The sequence below is a fragment of the Lepidochelys kempii genome, chromosome 7 (assembly GCF_965140265.1).
Source record: "Lepidochelys kempii isolate rLepKem1 chromosome 7, rLepKem1.hap2, whole genome shotgun sequence".
NCBI classification, from domain to species: domain Eukaryota; kingdom Metazoa; phylum Chordata; order Testudines; family Cheloniidae; genus Lepidochelys; species Lepidochelys kempii.
This window is the reverse complement of record NC_133262.1, coordinates 108,958,102-108,976,093: the sequence shown is the minus strand read 5'-3', so window position 1 is coordinate 108,976,093 and position 17,992 is coordinate 108,958,102. Positions and strand designations below refer to the sequence as shown.

At 40.0% G+C, this 17,992-nt stretch overlaps 1 protein-coding gene across 1 annotated transcript in view; it reads left to right on the top strand.

The window, feature by feature from the left end:
* Positions 1–17,992, top strand: part of INPP5F (inositol polyphosphate-5-phosphatase F) — a 121,418-nt gene that overhangs the window by 68,114 nt on the left and 35,312 nt on the right. The window contains exons 3-6 of the mRNA XM_073354205.1: positions 4,097–4,233; positions 7,780–7,908; positions 15,353–15,520; positions 15,890–15,946. Of these exons, the coding sequence (XP_073210306.1) occupies positions 4,097–4,233; positions 7,780–7,908; positions 15,353–15,520; positions 15,890–15,946 (491 nt within the window). The remainder of the gene's footprint in view (positions 1–4,096; positions 4,234–7,779; positions 7,909–15,352; positions 15,521–15,889; positions 15,947–17,992) is intronic.

Genomic DNA, 17,992 nt, shown 5'->3' with positions numbered 1-17,992 from the left:
AGATTTTCAATCTGGTCTGCACAGCACCATTCGTCTCTGATGCTCTTCTCAGTTCCACTAATACTGGACTGTGTTCTCCACCTCAAGGAGCAGGGACTGTCTGCGTCGTCAATAAGAGTTTACTTGGCTGCCATCTCTGCCTTCCATCCAGGAGCAGAGGAATGCTCAGTCTTTGCCAACCCGTTGGTCACCCTTTCCTTAAGGGTCTCGACAGACTATACCCGCTGGTCTGACAGCCTGTCCTGGCTTGGGACCTCAATTTGGTCCTATCCGAACTTATGGGGTTACCATTTTAGCTCTTGGTGACCTGTTCCCTGCTCGCGCGCGCTCTCTCGCTCTCTCGCTCTCTCGCTCTCATGCAAGGGGGCATTTCTGGTAGGAATAACTTCACCTAGGAAGGTGTCTGAGCTCAGGGCCCTAACATCAGAGCCCCCTTCACATTGTATTCCATAAGGACAAGGTTCAGCTCAGGCTTCACCTGGCTTTTCTCCTGAAGGTTGTCTCCCAGTTCCACATCAACCAGGACATCTTCCTCCCTGTATTCTGCCCTACCCTGCACTCGAGCATCAGGGAGCAGAGGCTTTACTCATTGGATGTCCACAGAACACTAGCCTTCTACATCGAGAGAGTGAAACCGTTCCGAAAGTCCGTCCAGCTATTCATGGCAGTGGCGGACAGAATGAAAGGTCTTCCTGTCTCCTCTCAACGTATCTCATCATGGATCACGTCCTGCATTTGTGAGTGCTACAGCTTGGCAGGGGTGCCTGCTCCTTCGATCACTGCGCACTCCACCAGGGTTCAGGCCTCTTCAGTGGCGTTCCTGGTTCCAGGTTCCCACCCAGGAAATCTGCAGAGCAGCGATGTGGTCCTCCATACACGCTTTCACCGTGCTCTATGCAATCACCCAGCAGGCCAGAGACGATGTGGCCTTTGGAAGAGTGGTGCTCCAATCAGTGAAGGACTCCGACCCCACCTCCTGAACTTGGGCTTGTGAGTCACCTGTTTGGAATTGACTTGAACAAGCACTCAAAGAAAAAGCAGTTACTCACCTTCTCGTAGCTGTTGTTCTCCAGATGTGGTGTTCATGTCCATTCTAATACCCACTCTACTACCCCTCTGTCGGAGTAGCCAGCAAGAAGGAATTGAGGGGGTGGCAGGTCGGCAGGACCCTGTATTGGGTGCTATGAAGGTGCGACTCCAGGGAGCTCCCAGGCTGACCCTACGGATGCTGCTAGGGGAAAAATCTTCCAGCCGTCATGCAGGCGGCATGCACACACCTGATTGGAATGAACATGAACAACACATCTCAAAGAACAACAGTTACGAGAAGGTGAGTAACCGTTTTTTCCACACTTCGTTAAATGAAGTTTCACTTAATATCAACATGGCTATGCTGGAAAAACAACTTCAACCTAGACCAGTGGTTCTCAACCTATTTACTACTGTGGGCCGCATATGTGGCCCACAACGTGTTATGTGGACTGCATGCAATATTATCTCGATGGCCCTGAGGATGTCAAATGGGCCGTAGCTCTCGGCTGATTGGGCCCCAGGTTCAGAACCATTGACCTGGATGGTACCCTCTCCTGTCAAAATATCTTATTGATATGTATTTGCAATAAACTGAGTGCAGCTCAGGCCTGAGGAGATTGTGCCCATAGGTGCGGGGGGGCGCTGCTGCGGGCGTGGCACGCTGTGCCCGTAGGAGTGGGGGGGCGTGGGCAGGCGCTGCTGCAGGCGTGGCACGCTGTGCCCGTAGCTGCCCAGAGGCTAAGGTGGTGCTGAGCTATTAATTACAATGCAGATCTATTTCTAAGATCTGGCCTGACTTGTGTGTCTAGGGTACAGCTTTTTTACTAGAGTGACAGAGCTTCCATTTTAAGTGGAAATTCGATCCCTGTTTGAAGTGTCTAATGTTAATTTTATCTTACAGCAGTTCAGTTTCCTTTTTTAAAAGGTATAAATTTTTTTGGCTACTCTTGGCCTTTTTTGGAAGGTCGTGTGGGGGATAGCCACTTCTCCAGAGGCTGCCAATGCGGAACAGCACAGGCAAAAGGAAGTGCTCTTCAGGTCTAGTTAGCGCTTGACTCCAGTCTTGTGCAAACAGATCTGTTCTTTTTGCAAGTAACTCTTAGGAGAGCCTCTTCAGTGGTTGTGACCATCCTTCATTGCTTTTTAAACTCACTTGAACAGCAGTACTGATATAACACAACACCACTTCCAGCAGTTTTGGGCTATTATCTGGCTTCCATGTTGGTAGGTTATAGAAGTATCTTTGCTTTGATAGTTCTCTGCTGCCTTCATCTTCAGTCAATAGACAGCAGGACTGGCATACATACAGTATCTCATAAAAATTGGCCAGAAGTCAACTTTCTTTTCTGTATGTGGGAATTAACAAAACTCTAGTAGCTGAGTTTCTAAACATGCTTTTCTATGAAAAAAGTTTAATCCATCCGAAGGCATCTAGATTTTGAGTCTGGAAGACTTTTTTTTCTCACCCTTAATGCACTTGTGCAGTAGATAAAATTTTGGACCTCAAACATTGACTTTTGTTCAATATCTTTAACAATGTACAATGCCCAGAATTATTCCTGTTCTCCCCCCCTTAAATACTTATTCTGTATAAATACCTTTAATGAAATGATTTTCCTGCTCAGTAATTTTTTTTTCTTCCTTTGCATTTTTAAAAATGTCTGCAGCATTGCTCGAGTGTTTTTTCTGTACTGGTCTACCCTTTAGTTGTAGGCCTAAGAGAAAATAGAAGTCCTAAAAGTGCTTCCAATTTATTCTTGTCCTTTAGCTCCCCCCTTCTTTGTGTCTGTACTAGTTTACGTCCTTCCTCCCTTCCCCACCGCCCCACAAGTACATATACTGATATGTGCTGCGGCAGTGCTTCACTTGAATCGGTTTAGACTTCTTTTGTTTTTCATTTTGGTTGGGTTTTTACTGTTGCATGAATGAGCCAACGATCCATTGTAATAAGAGTAAAAGCAAAACTGAGATTGTGATCCTTGCTTAAAATTAAATGTGCACACTGCGTCGTAGCAAATGTATTAACATAGTGATGTCAACGACTTTGTGAAGCTTGCATAGCATTACATAAAAATCCATCAAAATGCACAATGCCATCTTGTTACTATTGCCGAGTCCAACAAATAGCGAGGGTGTGTGGTTTTTAAAAAAAACAAACAACAAAACCCAGCATATTGGACAAGAGATGGGGTTAGTCTGATATTTTTGGCTTGTTAAAACAGTGACAATATAGTTTTATGGATTAACCATGGACAGGAATTTTGGAGGCATGGGTATGCCACTTAACTTCTCTCTAGTTCCCTATCTCTTTTTGAATTGTTGAGGGTATGATAAATGTGTCAGCTTCACATGGGTGTCAGGTATTACACAGTTCTTTGTATTACAAAGATTGTTTAGGTGCCAGTATAACTAACATTTCCCTTGTTACAAAACTAAGCTTTTGTCTCTCAATCCCCAAACTGGTTAACATGCATGTTAAAAATACAGGCTCTGTAACTTGATTAAGCCTGATTTTAGGGTATAGCGTTCATGTCTGTGCACTGAAGTGATCTGTTCACATTATGACCATTTAAAATGGACACAGCAGCTGTGTTTAAATGTTTTATTTACTTTCCATTTTTGTGTGATACAGCCTTGTGGAAAAGCTTTTCCCTGTTGGCTGACTTTTTCTCCGTGCGGTGAACTCTAATTTTCTTCCTTTTCTGTTTCTAATGATACAGAAATCCAATTGACTGACCTTGTTTTGAATGTGCACTAGCATTATTGATGTTGGCAGGAATGTGCCTGGGATCATTTTAATTGCTGCCAGTGAAGCAGTGGTGCCCTCTCCCTTAATAGCTTATCCCACAACATGGTGACTTTCCTTAATATTTCAGTGATAGAGTAGCAGAGGGTTTTTTCTTCCCACAAAGCTCAGGAAAATCTGGAGGGAATTGGCCTATGAGATTATAACACTTTTAAGGTAGGAGTAAGGTTTTGGGTTTAATTTGATTGTGCCCTCTCAGTGAATATGGTTTAATTATTTTCTGTTGTGACACTAACAGATTTTGCTGACATTTTCCAGATCTACCATGGTGGCTACTTCTCATTCGCCAGAAAGCATTGATTGGCAAGCTCCCAGAAAGCCATGAAGTGTGCAAAATAACCAAAATTGCAGTGATTCCGCTCTCTGAAACGGACCCTCAGGATCTGGAGTTGGAGGTATGATTTTAAAACCTTGAAAACATCTAATTTGAAATTCTTAGAGATTCAAGGTATGTGAGGTAGTATCTTTTATTGGGCCAACATATCCCTTGGGATGCATAGGAAGTGACAGATGTTGGCACGGATGCCCATTGCTTCCACTCTGACATGCAGTCCTGCTTGCTTTTGTAATCATGACTCCTGTAGGAGTCCTTCATACACAAGCTTCCCTTACTATGTCTGCCTCAGGACATTTCTAAAGGGGGACTTCTCAGAAATGAGGGATAACTACGAATTAAATGCATCCTCAGACTGTATTAATTTTCACTGTAGGTTGGGAGGAAAAGAATCCAGAGTAATCTGATCAGATTGTCAGTCCCCTCAAATTCTGCAGAGGCCGAAGCTATTGGGGAGGCTTTTGTGTATGCCACAGAGGGGAAATTCACACCACCTTTAGGCTCAGGCTACCCTCCCTGCAGAGATACAGGGGGAGGATAGTGCCTATAAAGATATGATAATCAGGGGCTTCAGTGGGAAATGACTGACCGCCATTTTATTTAGCAATAGGATATCTTCAGGACTATAGAGCTTATGTTCTTGTTAGTAAGAAATGCTCTAGTCTAACAGATCCAGAATGTATTCTTTAAATGTCAATACAATTAAGGTGTGACTCTAGGCTTATAACTAATTGGGAAATAAAATCTTTTAAAGAATTATTCATTCACTAGTTCTGGAAAGTTGCTGTTGTGTGGCAAAGCACTCTTTCTGTCAGACCCTCTTGTTGGGGTCTGAGTGTGCTACTTCTACAACAATATTAGCTCCTGCCTCCCAGAGTCTTATAGCAAGTTATGCAGCGATAGGAGTAGAACTGCATGAATATGTGCATCCAGTGTTGACAAACTTCCTACTAGGATAGTATCTGGTAACTATACTATTAATAATCACCCATCAATAATCAAATTTTTGCTCTTCTGTCACAAAAATTTGTGGAAGAAAACACCCAGATAATTGTCAAGGAATCTATATAGCTTATTCGGTTTCTTGGTAATCTGTAGTTGAGACTTGAAGACTACAAATAAAACTCTGTAGTCGTCTTCCTTTTTTCTCCTTAATGAAATTTAAGATGATCACGTTATTTACCTTCATTCTAAACAAGAGATTATGGAAATAACTAATTGCTAACTATCAGAAAATCCCTGAAAAGACACCGATTTACTGAATTTTACAAAACCTAGTCTACATAAACAGGACCAGGATGTTTGTTTAAAAAAAAAAAAAAGTGGGTGGACGGATGGCTCAATGAAATATATGGAGCCTTTCATATTTAGGACAGGGTTTTAATTTGGCAGAGGTCACTATTCACTGAACAGCAAAGTGGTTTATGTCAACTGGAAATTAAACTATTGTTTTTATGTTCCTACTTGAATAAGTGATATTGGTCTCATATCTAGTTATGAAAACTTGTTTTTGGCCTTCCTGATGTTTAAATTTGGATTTCTGTAAAAAGTTGTGTTCAGTACAATAACGATTCTCTGAAATAATCTGAGGTTTAGTGATTTCATTCTGACTTGTAGCATGAATAATTAGTGCACGGATGACAGTTAACAGATGATAAATTTATGTTCTGCAAAATAAATGAATTTTGTAAGCCTTTGATTCAGTCGTAACTGTCAGAAGTAAATGTATAAAGTGTTTAAGGGTATGTCTACACTGGCAGAGTTACAGCACCTCTCAGCGAGCGCTGAAGAGAAACCACTGTTGTGTGTTCACACTGTCAGCTGCTTGTGCAATAGCATGTTCACACTCATGGCACTTGCAGTGGTATTCAGAGTGGTGAACTCTGGACAGCTATCCCATAGAGCATCTCTTCCTCTTCTGCCACTAAGAGTTGTGGGAAGACGGAGGGGGTCGCGGGGCATCCTGGGTTCTGTCCCAGTGCCCTGTGATGCATTGCTTCGTATCCCAGTAATCCCTGTGCTTCTGTTCGCATTTTTGGCGCTATCTTTGAATGGTTTGTGTACTGCATGCTCGGCCTCTTCGGTCTGCAGGAACAGATTCGGCACTATTGGAAAGTATGCTGCTTGCTCTGACTAACCCATCATGAGTGGCAGTGGCATTATTCCTTAAACTACAAAGGCAAGAGGAGTGTGACATTGATCTCTCCACGGGTAGTAGCTACGACACGGGATTGTTTGTGGCATTCATGGAGGTGCTGACCGCAGTGGAACGCTGCTTTTGGGCTCAGGGAAACAAGCACTGTGGTTGGATCACATTGTCATGCATGTCTGGGATGATGAGCAGTGGCTGCAGAACTTTTGGATGAGGAAAGCCACATTCATGGGACTGTGTGATGAACTTGCGCCAGCCCTGCGGTGCAAGGACACGATAATCTTGGAATTTTATAATTTAAAACTTATTGCCAGTCTAAAGATACAATTAAACAGATATTCTAGAAGGTGTATGAACTTACCATCCTTTTACTTTCTGCTTTTTCTCTTTCTGTAACATGGTGGTTAGTACCTTTTGGTTTGTTTAAGGTAAACAGAATTGAAGAGCTGGACTAATGAATCTTTGGTAATTACTTACAGATGCCTGTGGATGGATTTACATTCTGTCCTTTGGGGAGGCAGAGAGAAGTAAAAGTAACTGTTGGTGTGCCATGTCAAAGGCAAAGATGAGGACAGAGGGGGGAGAGTGCCTTAGAATGGTTCAGTAGTGGATGAAAGAACCAAGGTGTACAAGGTTCCATAAGTGTAATTCCTCTCCTTACTGATACACATTAGTATTTTAGGATTAAAAATATTTGTGTATAAATAGAAAATGAAACTCTCATGTATTGTATTTACAGTTCTTTAACTGTATCATTTTAAAAATAAGACATAATCTGAAGTCTTTTCTGAAGACACAATCTAAAAAGGTGAATGCACTTAACAGGAAAAAAATGACTTCTGTTTTATCTATCAAACACCAGAGAAATTAGGACAGAACTGTAGAATTATGCACTGGTATGGTAATAAGTAAGAAATATTGAGTTTAGAAGTGAATGACTTGAATCTTGCAGAATTATCTATGGAAGTACTGCTATTAACCAGTAATTTCTTGTTAAAAAAAGAATTTATTCAGCAATTTAAAATATCAGTCTGACTTCCAAAGACTAGCATAACAATTAACAGAGCTTTTTATGATCCATGTTTGTATTGTTTAGTGGCAGTTCAGTATTGACAGGCATTCTTTGCGGGAGCATGCTTGTATTGTACATGTCAAAATACTTGGTTTGATGTGTGTCACCTTTTTTATTATGGGTATAAGTAGTTATGGCGGTGACACATTATAAAGCATGCAATTAACACAGCAAGAAGTAGATGGAAAGATGTAAATACTTCTTTTATTGTTGAACTTGTATTTAATCTGATGAAGATATTAGTCTTATTTTTAATCTTACTGAGAGTCTAAGTACATGTTAGTGAAATCTAATTTTATTTAAATTTTATTTATAAATAAAAATTGCTGTTGGGACAAATGTTAAGTATCAACTTTAACTGACACAGTATTTTTATTATTTAGCTCTGTAAAAAGCATCACTTTGGGATAAATAAGACAGAGAAGATTACACAGTCTCCAGATGACTCTAAATTTCTACTCAAGACCTTTACTCAAATTAAATCAAATGTATCTGCATCAAATAAAAAGAAGGTGAGGATTTACTATTTTATTTGTGATTTTTCAAAGCATTTTTGATTTAGTGATTTGAAGGCTGTGGTGGATAACCAGAGTAACATAATACACCCTGTAAAGAAAACCAGTAAATGACCTAGAATTATGTAGTATATAACACAAAGAAAACAAGTTGACTTCCATCCTGAGTGTTTCATTTTAGTCCTCATGCTCATTCATTTGATTTTATGTAATATAGATTTTCAGAAGATGGGGCCATAGCATTAAATGTTTAACTGTTACAGAATTATATTCACTTAGAATGGAAAGTACATTTGAAGGGTTCTCCTGGTGAAGTGGAGTTAATAGAGATATTTTTCATCTTTATAAAACAATACTAGTTGCTAACGCTGTAATAAAGAGAAAAATTGTGCATACAAAACATTCTTCTATCTTATAACCCTAGTCATAAAGTCACCATCTTGAAACAAAATCCATGAGGGAATGATGGAACAGAGCAGAGGTCTGTAGATATTGCAAAAAGGAGTACTGGTGGCACCTTAGAGGCTAGCAAATTTTTTTGAGCATAAGCTTTTGTGACCTACAGCTCACTCATTGCATGCATGTAGTGGAAAATACAGTGGGGAGATTTTATATACACAGAGATATTGCCTAATTCATTTTAGGAATTTCAGTTTCCAGCAAAGTAGAAAAACAATTCAGCTTTTCACCTGGAAAGTAGCCTGAAAAGAATACAAACACTTCAAATTATTTTTGGATTTGTGTACCTAGTGGATGAGAGATGAAGGTTTCTCCAAACTCTGTAGAAAGAAATCTGAAGTGACACTGAGGAACTAAATCTAACAAACAATAGCACATGTGTACATACTATTTGCTATACAACAAGCTAGTTTCACTAACTTCAGCACTTCAGAATCCTTCTCTAGATGATCCCCATGATCTACTAAAACTGTATTTCTACATCCACTCTTGTATCTAGTGCTTTTTTAGTTTTGTTCTTAAATCCTGACTTGAATAGAAAAAAAATTAGTTTGAGACGTTTTTAAAAACATTCTGTGACATCACACACAGTAAAATCTCTTCTTTATGCTTATAAATAACTTTAAAAGTTAGAGACAGCATGGTTATTAATGCATTTTTTTGTAATCACCTGTTATTTATTAAAAAGAAAAGGAGTACTTGTGGCACCTTAGAGACTAACCAATTTATTTGAACATAAGCTTTCGTGAGCTACATCTCACTTCATCGGATGCATATGTACATTGTAAGGAGAGTGATCACTTTAGATAAGCTATTACCAGCAGGAGAGCAGGGTGGGAGGAGGTATTGTTTCATGGTCTCTGTGTATATAATGTCTTCTGCAGTTTCCACAGTATGCATCCGATGAAGTGAGCTGTAGCTCACGAAAGCTTATGCTCAAATAAATTGGTTAGTCTCTAAGGTGCCACAAGTACTCCTTTTCTTTTTGCGAATACAGACTAACACAGCTGTTACTCTGAAACCTGTTATTTATTGCAAGGTCTCTGCAGTCTGACCTGGCTGGTATGTGGTTTCTCCCAATAATTCTTCCTAAATGTTGGGGTCCTTCCATAGAACCCAGACGATAGGATTGACTTAAAAGGAGGGTCCCCTATGTATTTGTAGTAGGTGTGTCCAAGTCCTCACATGTTAACTGATAAATTTTGATAACTTGAAAACTTTAGATTTAAAAACTGGTGCTTCCATTTTTTTTTTATATTTGAGGAGATTGTAGAACAATGTTTTGTGATAGTTGGACATATGCTTTTAGGCTGATGCTGATGTTAAACTCTCATAGAGATAGTGCTACAAAGAATATTCTGTTGAATTCTATCCTGTAATGAAGTGTATATACACATTCAACATTTTTTAGGGGAACTAGACGGAGGCTTAATCTTGAATCAGTATTTAGATTTTTTTTTTAACTTATGATATGTGTTCTCTGTTTCATACAAGTACCTCAAAGCCACTTTTTTCTTCTATAAAAGATTTTGTTTTGGCTCTTGAATCTGTGGAGTTGGTATTTTTATCACGTTTGAACAAGGTGTTAGCACTTTGAAGCTTGATAATGTAATCAGTCAGTTATTGATAGTAACAATACGTAAAGAGCAAATAAAAGAAGAGACTCTTCATAAAAGACTTAATGTTTTGAGTGTGATCTCTAGGAAGATTTTCCTTGTGGCAAATTATGCTTTCGAAAAGAATGTGCTTGATATTTTTGGGGGTTTGCATTTTTGAGGCACCAGTGGAGAACAGGTTGATTCATGGATGATATCTAAGTTAAACAGTTTTCACATGTGAAATAGAGAAATGTTTCATCAAAGAACAGATGAGTTGACAGTTTGCTTTTATAATGCAAACCTGTTTAAAAAGTCTATTTCTGTTTGATAGACAGATATTTGAAAACGTTTGATGAACAATCATAGCTTTATACCATGGCATTTTATTTATCAATGTCCTCTACCTTTTCTTCCCTTGTGCATTTTTTCCAGTAAAGTTAAATACGTATTTTAATACACTTGTCGTTCTTGATACTGATCGGGATATACTTTAAATATTATTAGTTTTGTATTGCTATAGTACCTGGTAGCCCCAACAGCTTGCATCCTGTTGCCCCAAATAGTTAACAATAAGAACATAGGACTGCAAGGGAGCTCCTGGATCATCAAGTTCAGTCCCCTGCTATTGCAGGCAACCACGTTATATAATCCTGTTCATAAAGATATTAAGTTCCATCTTAAAACGGGTTAGCTTTCGTGCCCTCACTACTCCTATTGGAAGGCTGTTCCAGAACCTCACTCTGTTGATGATTAGAAACAGTCTTCTAATTTCCAGCGTAAATTTACTCATGGCCAATCTAAATAGACAAGAAAAGGGGATGGGGAGGAGGGGAAGGTTTATGATATACAAAATAGTGGTTTGCAAGCCTGGAGTTAGTTCCACAATGGAAAAAAAAATGTTGGAGGTGGGATTGGGCAGGGGATGGTAGGAGTGGAATACCTAAACCGAAAGGCAAAGGAAGGGGGAGTGAGGAGAAGATGAGTGGGGAATTCCATGAAATCTCCAAAGGGTTTTGCTGCTGTTGACTTTATATGGAAGATGCTTGGATACTGTGGTGATGTGTGACAGTATCAAACCTAGAGATAGAGGGAGGGAAGGACTGAGAGTGGCCTGGAGGGAAGTGGGGCTAAGAAACTGTGTGTGAGTGAGAGAGAGAGAGCGCGGGGGGGGGGGGGGGCACTAGCAAGCAGCGAATCAGTAAAAGGGAAGAGCATTTCTAAACAAGACATACAAGTGTTGCATTTAATTTACCTCAATGATCACATCCGTTAGGGCCCAAGACTTCAGTGTCACGATTATAGGTAGGCTTGGAAAGATTAGATTTTTGTATTGGTAAATGTCGATTTTACTATACACACAAACAAACAAAAATTCCCATAGATGATGACTGCAATTTACGGGTAGGCGAAGTAAGAAAAATGCAGCTTGAGAACTTACTAATGTTTGATGTAAGGATATTTCCTTTGACATTTGATGTTGACAGTTTGTGTTTTAACGCTTATAAAGCTTTAACTTCTTAAATCTACTATGATTAAATAATTGTCTGACCCCCATAATTTCCAGGAGCTGGGAAAACTTAAATTGATAAATGTTTGTTTTAAGCTTTTTTTATTTGTTAGTGTCAAAATTATAACAAAATGAAAATAAAATTCTGCCAAGCCTAATTACAGGATAAGACATTTCTTCAGTCATTTTCTTGACTTTCTTTTCCTGGGTATACTACCTGTTAAGATGACGAGTGTCTTGTCTCCTGAAACCATATCCAAGCTGCACCTATCCTGGAGCTTCCATAGTCTGGCAAGCAGCTTTCTTACATTAATTCATTTCTTTTTCCTTTTAATTTCACAGTTTGTCTGTGAGAGGGGTGATAAATGATGGTTTATTTTGAGTCCTTTAGCTGCTAATCTAATTGAAGGTGATAGCTTGATTGGTCATTAGAAAACACTTCATAATCTGACAGTGTAAAAATCGGGCAACTCTTTTTTTTTTTATTCTGTAGTCTGTCCTCTCCTCTCTCTTGCAGCCATTCCCCACCTCCACAGTAAGCAGCAAATATATTTAATTTGTCATGGAAGCAAGTCCCCACTCCCTCTTCTTGTTGAAGGCCGCATTGCTCAGAATGGCTATAGCAAAGGGCAGTATGTGTGTGGGGGAGAATTCACAATGTTTCACACCCCCACTCCCAGAGCTCAGTCTGACTTAATTGGTTGAAACACTCAAGGGGGAGAGTTTCAGTCCCTTGCTTAGCACTAACTTTCAACTGAAGGTGAGATTCTACTGGTAAAGTAGATCTACTCAGTTGTACATTCAGTGTTTTAAGCCCTGCTCTCTTTCTGTGAGTAACATAATAAAAATGTGAATGTTTATAAGCCGAGGTGTTAACATTGAGTTTAAATGTTTAGAAGAACCAAATGGTGGAATGTAAAGATGTACATCAATAATGATAAGGAGTACTTGTGGCACCTTAGAGACTAACAAATTTTTTTGAGCATAAGTTTTTGTGAGCTACAGCTCACTTCATCAGATGCATTCAGTGGAAAATACAGTGGGGAGATTTTATATATACCGAGAACATGAAACAATGGGTGGTTACCATACACACTGTAATGAGAGTGATCAGATAAGGTGAGCTACTACCAGCAGGAGAGAAAAAAAAAACAAACCTTTTATAGTGATAATCAATGTGGGCCATTTCCAGCAGTTGACAAAAACGTGTGAGGAACAGTACGGGGGGAAAATAAACATGGGGAAATAGTTTTACTTTGTGTAATGACACATCCACTCCCAGTCTTTATTCAAACCTAAGTTAATTGTATCCAGTTTGCAAATTAATTCCAATTCAGCAGTCTCTCGTTGGAGTCTGTTTTTTGAATTTTTTTGTTGAAGAATTGGCACTTTTAGGTCTGTAATTGAGTGACCAGAGAGATTGAAGTGTTCTGCAACTGGTTTTTGAATGTTGTAATTCCTGATATCTGATTTGTGTCTATTTATTCTTTTACATAGAGACTGTCCAGTTTGGCCAATGTACATGGCAGAGGGGCATTGCTGGCACATGATGGCATATATCACGTTGGTAAATGTGCAGATGAACCAGCTCCTGATGGTGTGGCTGATGTGATTAGGCCCTATGATGGTGTCCCCTGAATAGATATGTGGACACAGTTGGCAACGGCCTTTGTTGTAAGGATAGGTTCCTGGCTTAGTGTTTTTGTTGTGTGGTGTGTAGTTGCTGGTGAGTATTTGCTTCAGGTTTGGGGGCTGTCTGTAAGCAAGGACTGGCCTGTCTCCTAAGATCTGTGAGAGTGATGGGTCGTCCTTCAGGATAGGTTGTAGATCCTTGATGATGCGTTGGAGAGGTTTTAGTTGGGGGCTGAAGGTGATGGCTAGTGGTGTTCTGTTGTTTTCTTTGTTGGGCCTGTCCTGTAGTAGGTGACTTCTGGGTACTCTTCTGGCTCTGTCAGTCCGTTTCTTCACTTCAGCAGGTGGGCATTGTAGTTGTAAGAATGCTTGATAGAGATCTTGTAGGTGTTTGTCTCTGTCTGAGGGGTTGGAGCAAATGTGGTTGTATCATAGAGCTTGGCTGTAGACAATGGATCGTGTGGTGTGGTCTGGATGAAAGCTGGAGGCATGTAGGTAGGCGTAGCGGTCAGTAGGTTTCCGGTATAGGGTGGAGTTTATGTGACCATCGCTTATTAGCACCGTAGTGTCCAGGAAGTGGATCTCTTGTGTGGACTGGTCCAGGCTGAGGTTGATGGTGGGATGGAAATTGTTGAAATCATGGTGGAATTCCTCAAGGGCTTCTTTTCCATGAGTCCAGGTGATGAAGATGTCATCAAGATTAATGATGATGTGGGCCATTTCTATTGGTGGCCTTGTATGGTATTTAAAAGCCACCACTTACTTCACAATATTTAAAAATAATCTACTTTTAAAACATTTATTTCCAGAGTACAGTAAAATTGTGGACTTCGTCAGATGTTTGCCCTAGAAAAGTGTGATTGAAAATACAAATTTCCATTTTTGCTTAGGACTAATATCTGAAGAGCACTGGTTATTGATAAATGTAACTCATGGAAAAATTTCATTCAATAACTTCTAGCTCTTTTGCACTTGCAAGACCCCATGTATGATTCTGCGGTAGTGCAAGTGACCCCATAATTTCAGTTTGGCTAGATGCCACATATTTGTGTTCTCTGAATCAGATAATTAAAATGTCCAATTTCTTGCCATCATTAAGATTGTCCACTTGCTGTTTTGCCTTGCTACAGTTTTTCTGGACATTCCCTTCTTACAAGATGGGGTTCAGTGGATTTCTTGTCTGCTGCCCTTAAAATGAGAATGGGAGGCAGCAAGAGAGACTTTGTTGGCAATTCAAGGTAGCAAAAATGAGTGGCTTGCTCAGCTGGTCCTTTTTCTAAGAAGTGTGGGCAGAAGAGACTAAAGTGGAGATGGTTGCCATCTACTGCTTCTGCATGGCTTAGGGAACTATGTAGTAAGAGAGAAAGATGGCTGTTCTGTGTGACCCTAAACTCATCTGTTTCTTCATGATTGAAGGACCTCAGCTGAAAACTGCTTCCTCATGTTCTCAAGATAATTCTTTTAGCACAATTTGTTCTCCCTTCCTCAGCCCATTTGCCTTTTTGGCCACACAGCCCAAAAACACACAGCACCCAGATTGTAGTAGCATTCCTCTCTTACAAAGACAATAATAGGGATTGTTAGGAATTTACATTGTGGTGCATTTCTAGAACTTTTTCATTTGAGCTGAAATATGTTGGAATGAACATTGTGGAATGATTCTCACTTTGGCTCAGAATCCAGTTTAGCTTTGCTGAATAAATCCAAGGGGCATAGGGCATTTTCATTTACTAATTTGCTTGTTTTATTACAATCAGCTATATAATATTACCTCAGCATCTGCAGCATTTTGCTGTATCAACAAGGCCTTTCTGAGTGCAAGAGATGCTTATCCATCTTATCCATTTATTTTTGTAGGTTGAAATCCTGAATGAAGTAAAATTGAATAAACCTGCGTAATCTTAGTAAAACATTTTGTTAGGCCAATAGTTTTCATAAAATTCCCCCAAACTATCTATAAAACTTGTTCATGTCCAGGTTGCTTGCACCACCTTCTGGATACTGTTCTTGGCAAAATGCTTTCCCATACATGATGCACAAGGAAAGTTGCGTTTGTGCCCAGCACCTCTAAGAATCTACTACAACTACTTTGTTTTATATTAAATTTGATCTTTCCTACATCTACATGGGCCTCTTCATCAGGAAAGTTTGCTTTTGTTGGAGTGTGCATGCTGGTCTGCAAGTGTCCTTACCTGATTTTTATTTAGCTCCACTAAGAAGGTGGTAATATTATTTTGTCTTGCAGATAAAAGAAAGTAAGGAGAAGGAGAAACTGGAGAGGAGGTTATTAGAAGAACTCTTCAAAATGTTCATGGATTCAGACTCCTTTTACTATAGTCTGACTTATGACCTAACAAACTCTGTCCAGAAGCAAAGCTCATGTGAGAAGACTAACTTGTCGCTGTGGAGGAAAGTAAGTATTTATACGTCAGAAGATGGCTGCCCAGTCTGTGTTTTCAACATACTGTATTTGTTAGGAGTCCTAGTGGTATTGATTTTGAAACTTTTAAAGGCCAGATCATCAGCTGGTATAAAATATCAACTGGCTCTACATTAGGTTTCTACATAATGAAAACAAAATTAAAAACTACCAAGTACATGTCTTGGTATGAGATCTGTCAAAATGTTTCGGATTTAAAAAAAAAAAAAAGCGAGCAGTGAAGGGTTGGATAACCAGTTGGAGTTATTGGGTAGCTAATTCATGTTTGGGATCACATCTGTGTCTTTACTGAGAGGTTCTGAAAAACCTGGTTTAAAATACTGCTGTTTTATTCTCTTACAGGTTGATGACAGATTCTTTTGGAACAAACACATGATTCACGATCTCATCAATACTGATGTGGGTAATTGTTTTCTAAAAAGTGCATCTTAAATTTGTTAAAGCTGAACACTATTTAGTAGAGGTGGTCAGAAATGTTCCAACATAATTGTTCAAAGGAAAACGCAGGTTTGTTGCAATGGAAATATTCTGCAGGATTATGCTGATTTTAACTAAACTTTCCACAGAAACCTGCCTGTTTTCCTGGTAGCTCATGCGCTGGGCTCCCCAGCATCTTGTCAGCCTGCCTGGAAGGGGACTTGGGAGGACTTCCAGGCACATTGGCAGTATAGGGGTGCCTCTTTCCTTGGTTGGCTGGCTGCCAGATTGGCGATGTCTGTGCAATACTTAGGACAGTGGCGTCCTGATCCTTGACGAGGGCTCCTTTGTGCTACAGTAATACAACTAAGTAATAGTAATACTGTTCAGTGTTACAAAGTGCTACTGTGCATCGAAGTATTCTGAGCTTTTGTTAGTATGTATGGTTGATATATAAGTGATAAAGCAGCAAACAAGCCACTTTAACTTTTCCTTAAATAGAAATGTGAATTAGAAATGCTTCATTAACACTGTCTTCTAAATTTTCAAGCTCATAGATGAACATAGTGTAATATATCACAAAGATTTAAAGGTTAAAACTAACTAGTTGGGCTAGCTAGAAACTTCAAAACAAAAGTTTAACACTTGCCTTCTGTCATTTGTGGTTTAAAAAAAATAAAACTTGGCTATCAAATGTGCCATCTTTCTGTGGGAGTCTTCTCATTTGTTGAGACTTGGAGGACCAGGGCCTAAATATATAAAGGTTTTGTCCACAAGATGAAAAATGTAGAAAATTAGTTTGTCATATTTCCATTAGTTGTAAATATGACGGCGTCTGTTTTTTGAGCCAAAAAAAAAAAAAAAGATAGTTTGGGGCAAATTCACACGATAATTTGTAGGAGAATGAGAAACTTGATGATTTATGACACAACTCACAGCTCAGTAGAGACTTCCTTTTGGAGCAGTGGTGCCCAAGCTTTTCCTGTCGCCTGACCCTTTACCAGTAATGGAATCGGTCTGTGCCCCGCCTCCGTTACTGCACAGTTGGCTCAGCAGAGGAGCTTGGGCTGAAGGCAGGGCTGGGGACAGGGGAAGGGCTGGAGGTGGCCCTGGCCTGGGGGGGGAGAGGGAATGAGGACAGAGCTGGGCTGGAGGTGAAGCAGGGGGCAGAGTGGAGCTGCGGGTGGGGCCAGAGCTGGGCTGACGGCGGAGCAGGGGACAGAGCTGCAGCTGGGGGTGGGGTGGGATGGAGTTGTGGCTGGGGCCAGGGCCGGGTCCAGGGCGGGGCTGGGGGCAGAGCAGGACTAGGTGGTGCTCTGCCTTCGCCCTCCCCAAGGGCGCTGGCCCAGATCCTGCCGTGCTTCCCTCTCCCCCCTGCACATTCCTCCATGCCCTCCTAGGGGGTTCTTACCACAAGTTAGAGACTGTTATTTTAGAGAATACAACTAATAGCAAGCATAGTATATGTCTCTTATCTTTATTACATTTTCTTGTTTTATGTATACATTTAGAATATAATAAGTTAAATGTAAATGATAAACAGAAATAAAGGGGAAACTAATCTAAACTCAATATGCATCATTTAAGATTTGAACGTTTTGGTTATTCTTTATACTGTGTGGTTAATTGCTTCACGTGTGATGCCTGACTTTCCACAAATATGTCAGGCTCTTCAAAGTAGAAGTAGCAGTTGTCTCTGACATTAATTTTGATCTCCTGTGCATTTGATCTGCTGAATTTCTTCCATTTATGGCAACTAACTTAAAAAGGTAAATGGAATGTGTAATTCTTGTGGCGCAATAGCATCCCTGATCCTGGCAGGATTCTTTACTTGCACTATGTTGAAAGTGACTTGAACAAGAGATTTTGATGAACCAGACAAAAAGCAGTGTACCATAAAATGCAGCTAAAGGAGAGTTCCACAAAGAAGGAAAGAACTGCTTTCTCCCTCCTGAAAAGACTGATAAGAGAGAGATTTCTTTTCTGAAAGCCTTCTGGAAATTTTTAAATGAATAGACTTTGGTCTGA